Here is a 6,448-nt window from a genome sequence, read left to right on the forward strand (position 1 = left end):
TTTAAAACTTTTAAAATTGGAATTTCAAATGTACAGAAATTGTACATAAAGGAAAATACCACAAAAAAACATCTCTATAACCATTACTCAGATTCACTTACTATGGTGTTTTAGCACATTTGCTTTATGCAGGCCTTAGTGTTATTTCTGAACCTGTTGAGAGTAAGTTACATACATCATGGCCCTTTAACCCCAAAATACTTTAGTTTGTTTCCTGAGAACAAGTATAGTTCCTTGCACAATCACAGCATGACTGTAAACTTTAGGAAATTTAAGCACTCCTCCAACTGGTACAGCAAGTCTAGGGGTAGGTATTATATTCACTTGTTATCTCTTTAGCTATTTAATCTGATGCATTTATACAGCTTTAAAAATGTTTGGATATGGACTTTTTAATAGAATATAGTCCCTCTGTTCTACTGTTTCTTGTTTTTACTAAAATGCTTCTTATTTCAATTTAGCTGAGGTCTCCATGTGATTAAAGTCAGGTATTCATTCTTTCTTGCATTTAATTTTCATTAAATTTTTAATTTATGTGCAGTTGGCATATATTGGATTCAGGTGTGCAATACAGTGATTCACATTTTTATACCTGACAGTGTCATCACCCCACTTATTCTAGTGACCACCTGTTACCAGGCAAACTCGTCACAATATTATTTACTATATTCCTCTTCATCTTTTTTTTATCCATCCACCTACCTCTTCCTTTCTGGTTAGAATCCTTTTGGTCTCCATTTCTATGAGTCTGTTTTTGTTTTGTTTTGTTATGGTTTTTTTTAGATTCTACATATAGGTGAAACCATATGGTATTTGTCTTTTTTAAAAAATTTAATTCTTGTTCAAGTTCAATAAATCAGTAAGTGTAACACATCACATAAACAAAAGCAAAGACAAAAACCACATGATCATATCAATAGATGCGGAAAAAGCTTTTGATAAGGTATAACACCCATTTATGATAAAGGTACTCAGAAAAATGGGAATAGAGCATTCCTCAATATACTAAAGGGCATATATGAAAGACCTACAGCCAACATCATACTCAATGGGCAAAAACTAAAATCTTTTCCACTAAGATCAGGAACAAGACAAGGCTGTCCACTCTTACCACTTCTATTCAATATAGTAGGGCATTCTAGCCACAGTGATCAGACAAGAAAAGGAAATAAAAGGCATCCAAATTGGAAAGGAGGAAACAAAACTGTCATTGTTTGCAGATGACATGATAGTGTACATGGAAAATCCTATAGCCTCTACCAAAAAACTGCTCGAACTAATAAATGAATTTGGCAAAACAGCGGGATACAAAGTCAATATCCAGAAATCAAAGGCATTTTTGTATACCAACAATGAAGCAGCAGAAGCAGAAATCAAGAAAAAAATCCCATTCGATATAGCAAAAACAAAAATAAAATATCTGGGAATAAACCTAACCAAGGAGGTAAAAGACCTGTATGCAGAAAACTACACAACACTGAAGAAAGAAATCAAGGAAGACACAAATAAATGGAAACATATACCGTGTTCATGGATTGGAAGAATTAACATCATCAAAATGTCCATACTACCCAAAGCAATTTACAGATTCAATGCAATACCTATTTGTCTTTCTCTGACTTATTTCACTCAGCATAATACCTTCTAGGTCCATCTATATTGTTACAAATATCAAGGTTTTATTCTTTTTTATAGCTGCATAATATCCCATTGTGTGTGTTTGTGTATCTAAAGAACATCTTTGCCCATGGACACCTAGATGGCTTCCATACCTTGACTATTGTAAATAATGCTGCAATGAACATAGGCATGCACATATCTTTTGCACCAGTGTTTTTGTCTTCTTTGGATCACTCTCAGAAGTGGAATTGCTAAGTCATGTAGCAGACCTGTTTTTAGCTTTTTGAGGAATACTGTTTTCCACAGAGGTCACACCAATTCACAGCCACTCCAACAGTGCACAAAGGTTCCCTTTTCTCCACATCTTCTCCGGGACATTTGTTTACTTTTTGATAATAGCCATTCTAACTGGTATGAGGTGATTTCTTTGTGGTTCTAATTTGCATTTCCTGATCATTAGTGATCTTCAGCACCTTTTCATGGCTGTTGGCCATCCATATGTCTTCTTTGGACAAATGTCTTTTCATGTCCTCTGTCCATTTTTAACTGGATTAATTTTTTTGTTATTGATTTGTATGAACTCCTTGTATATCTGGGATATCAAACCCTTATTGGACATATCATTGATGAATATCTTCTCCCATTCAGTAGGGGTTTTTTTGTTGGTGGTTTCCTTCACTGGGCAGAAGCTGTTTACTTTAATGATGCCCATATGTTTATTTTTGCTTCTGTTTCCCTTGTTTGAGAGGATGTATCCAAAAAAATATTACTCAAACTGATGTAAAATATTTACTACCTATATTTTCTTCTAGGAGATTTATGGTTTTGGGTCTTACATTAAAATCTTTAACCCACTTTAGGGTGTAAATGGGAGGGAGGGGGAGCATGGGGGATGGGATGGGATGGGACTAATAGACAGAAAACTGTACTTGAAAAATAATTAAATAAAATACTGGGAAAAAATCTTTAACCCACTTTAAATTTATTTTTGTATATCATGTAAGAAAGTGGCCCAGTTTTGATTTTTTTTGCATGTATCTGTCTAGTTTTCACAAACTATTTGTTAAAGAGACTGTTGTTACTCCATTGTATAATCTTACCTCATTAGTTGTATATTAGTTGACCACATAACGAGGATTTATTTCTGGACTCTGAAATTCTGGACTCTGGATTTATTCTGTTCCACTGATATTTGTATTTGTTTTTGTGACAGTACCATACTGTCTTGAATATTATAGCTTTGTAGTACAGTTTGAAAGCAGTGTATGATACCTCAAACTTTGTTCTTTCTTAAAAATGCTTTGGCTATTCATGGTCTTTTGTGGTTCCATATACCTTTTAGGGTTATTCTAATTCTGAGAAGAATGTCATTGTTATTTTGATAGAAATTGCATTGAATGTGTAGACTACTTTGGCTAGTATGGACTTTTTAATGATATTAATACTTCCAATCATGAGCACGGTGTATCCTTGCATTTATTTGTGACTTCAATGTATTTCCTCAATATCTTTTAGTTTTCAGACTATACATCCTTTATCTTCTTGGTTAAATTTATTCCTAGATATTTTATTCTTTTGATACAGTTGTGAGATTTTCTTAATTTCTCTTTCTCATATAAAAATACTCACAGCATAGGGAATATATTCAGAAATATTGTAGTTAACTATGTCTGGTGTCAGATGGGCACAAGACTTATTGGAATGATACCTTCATAAGTTATATAAATGTATAATCACTATGTTGTATACCTGAAACCAATACGGTATTGTATGTAAACTATAATTGAAAACGTGAATTAAAAATATATATTACAAACATGTATAGTACACATGAAAAAGGCAAATGAAACAACTGTAAACCAAAATAACTGTTGGGTGTGTTAGTGTGATAGGGTTAGCAGAATTTTTTCCCCCTTGTGTTGATATTTTAATATTGCTTTTATAATAAATACTTTGAGTACTAAGTTCACAATGTAATGTTCCTACTTTGTAGGATCAAAGATTACTTTGAATTTTGAACCACATCTGAGAGTCTTGTACAAATTATCCTCGTGATTCTCAGAAAACTTCACTACTGCTTGCCTTTCAGTTGAGTCTTTTCTCAGAGCAACATGCAGTCACTTAGATATAAGAGCCTTAGCGAAGTATTGGTGTCTGCATTAGTTTTTCATAATCATCCCTAAGAAGATATCAGTGATAGTTTATTCTTATCAGTTGTCTTTTTTTGATTCAAAACAAGCATTTACTTTACATTATAAACATGGCACAGTAACGTGATTCCAAAATCTGAGACTCGTTAATGTGTGTATGCTTCTTTTCATAGCTCCCAACAGCGGTAACCAAGACATGTCAGCCTGGCTCAGTCTATTTGCAGACATGGATCCACTTTCAAACCCAGATGCTATTGGACACTCAGATGAGGAACTTAATGCTTGACTGAAGTTATGATATCTCGTCCATGGTCTTGAAACATCAGATTTGCAACATGTTGCCTTTATGTAAAGGAGTTTGTATTGTAATCTTCACACAAAAGCATTGTCTGTGAATGTAACACTTGTCAGGCAACTTTAGACAGATGGTAAAGACCATGTTTATATTGACATCTCTCTTTAATATCTTGGATTTGCAGCTGTGATAATATGTGGGAAATACTCGAAACCATTTAGTTTGAGATAGATAACAAAACTTAGGTTGAACTAACAGCTAGTATGAATTCTATTAATAAGTTGGGCTTATTCCTTTGGAAAGCCTTTTGTGTCTAAGTTGCCTCGCTGGCTGTGAGAATTCTTTATGTGGATCAAGGACAGCGTGGAAACTGGGTTGTGATTTAGGGTCAGTTTTTAAATAAAACAGTGGCAAGAGAATTTTCTGTTATGGAAAATAGCACTAGAACCAGACCAATTTTGACTTTACTAGAAAGGCAGAATAAGATCTGAGAACTCAGTTTGCTTAATGAAGTCACAGAGACACTTGGTGCTTGTTCTTTCCACTTAGAGATGAAAATGTAATATTACTTTTTTTCCTTCACAGAAAATCATGGACACCCCTCAATCCACTATCACATTTTTGTGGGAAAGTAGCAGGAAGATTTATTTGTTTAGTTCATCCTCTATAGAAATAGAAAAACATCTTTCCAAATCACAAACCACAAGAATGTCCAAACACATTGCAACCGTAACATGCAGTGTGCCGACTCTTCCTGAAAAGAAGGGAGGACACTCCCTAAGCAATTGACAACGACATTCCTGAAATTACCCAGAAACTTCTCTCTGAATGGGGGAGAAATTCTAAACACCTTATCCTTATACATATTTGCAGACTTAAACGTTTCTTGACGTGTTTTAACACAGAATACTTCCTGCCAGAGTTACAGAAAGCTGATCAATAAGTGTCTTACTTTTCTACTTTCCTCTTTAATTGGGGGACATCAACCAAGCTCTATCTGATTACTAAGGAAAAGCTGTAACGCCCTGGGAGGGTTCTGAATCGAAGTACTAGGGGGAAGGATATTTAATTCAGATTAGTGTAAGCTAATGAAAACAGCCACTGTGTACCCACACCAATCACTTCATTTGCTGGTCTTTTTTTCTTGCCCACTTTTTAGTATTGAGGCAGTTCTCAGGGGTGTTATTTTCGTCATCCAGACCATTGCATTCCCACAGGAAAACATTTTAACTTAATTGTTCACAGCAGTTTCAATGTGCTCTTAGTTCTAAAGAAGCTTACTTATTATTTACAAGAGAATTGCTTGTAACATCTGAGTCATTGTATGGACTGGCATAGGTGAAATGCACCTCTCATTCATAGGAGTCTGGCCCAAGTTCTGAATTGCTCACGAGCTCTCGAAAAAACCACCACTATGGCCGAGTACTGCAATGGCTGGAAAGACCTTACCTGAGGGTCAGAAAATGGACCCAGGGAAAAGTTAAGTCTTTCCTTAAAATATTTTCACATGTGTAGTTCTATTTCTTTATTTGGTCATCCCTTTGGGAGTATTTTTAACTCTTCTTTTTTATTCAGTGAAATTCTACAGAATGTAATGCTGTCTTTGTTCTGCCAATATTCAGTCAGCTTTGAGTACCCCAGAAAAAGCTGACTTTATCTCTTTGGCTTGTGTCCTTTCTATTTTACTGATTTATTCCACTAATGCCTTAGTTCAAATATATTTACCTCCTTCACATGCAGACACACACACCATAACGCAGGGGAAAATCACCGCTTCCTCCAAGGCAGAAGCCTGAATCCCAGACTACGAATGTGAAGGGATATTGCCCTTAATTTCCCATGAGCAAAGGTTCTCAAAAATAAACAAACAAACAAAACATACAAGGGATTTTAATTATTCAGTTCTTGTGTCCCTAAGAATTTCGTTCAACACAAGAGTATGTGCTTGTCCACTTAACCCAAATGCAACATGAACTGCTTTGGGAAGTCCAGTTACAACTTTAGCAAGTCTTAACTCCATTTTTGAAGAGCACCCTAAAAACTTTGGATTAAAATTAAGGTAACCATTCATAGTTTCCCAAGATCAGTTATTTGAGGCTCACTCATTAATTCAGAGACCAGAAACAGAAATGTGGCTGTTATGATACCTGGATTGCTAATAAAAAAAACTACCATATTTACAGCAGGGAGTGAAGTAAAGGACACAACAAACAACACAGAACAGTTACTGTTTGTCTAAGTCTAGACCGGGGATTGGATCAGAAGCCTACCTTACTCACAGCCAGGCTGGGAACAACTCTTTCAGAATAGATGGCTACTTTTTATAGTAAATGGGGAAAAATACCCATCTTCTACCTTACATACTAAATCAGAATGCATTTAA

General features: G+C 35.1%; 1 protein-coding gene across 2 annotated transcripts in view; it reads left to right on the forward strand.

Annotated features, from left to right (window-relative positions):
• ICA1L (islet cell autoantigen 1 like) overlaps positions 1-5,711 on the forward strand; it is a 47,052-nt gene extending 41,341 nt beyond the window's left edge. For both annotated transcript variants that reach the window (XM_037043576.1, XM_037043577.1), the window contains one exon: positions 3,944-5,711. In XM_037043576.1, the coding sequence (XP_036899471.1) occupies positions 3,944-4,056 (113 nt within the window). In that variant the 3' untranslated portion in view covers positions 4,057-5,711. The remainder of the gene's footprint in view (positions 1-3,943) is intronic.
• The last annotated feature ends 737 nt before the right edge of the window (positions 5,712-6,448 follow it).

This window comes from Sturnira hondurensis, unplaced genomic scaffold, assembly GCF_014824575.4.
Source record: "Sturnira hondurensis isolate 20B ecotype Veracruz unplaced genomic scaffold, ASM1482457v3 Scaffold0004136, whole genome shotgun sequence".
Taxonomy (NCBI): Eukaryota; Metazoa; Chordata; class Mammalia; order Chiroptera; family Phyllostomidae; genus Sturnira; species Sturnira hondurensis.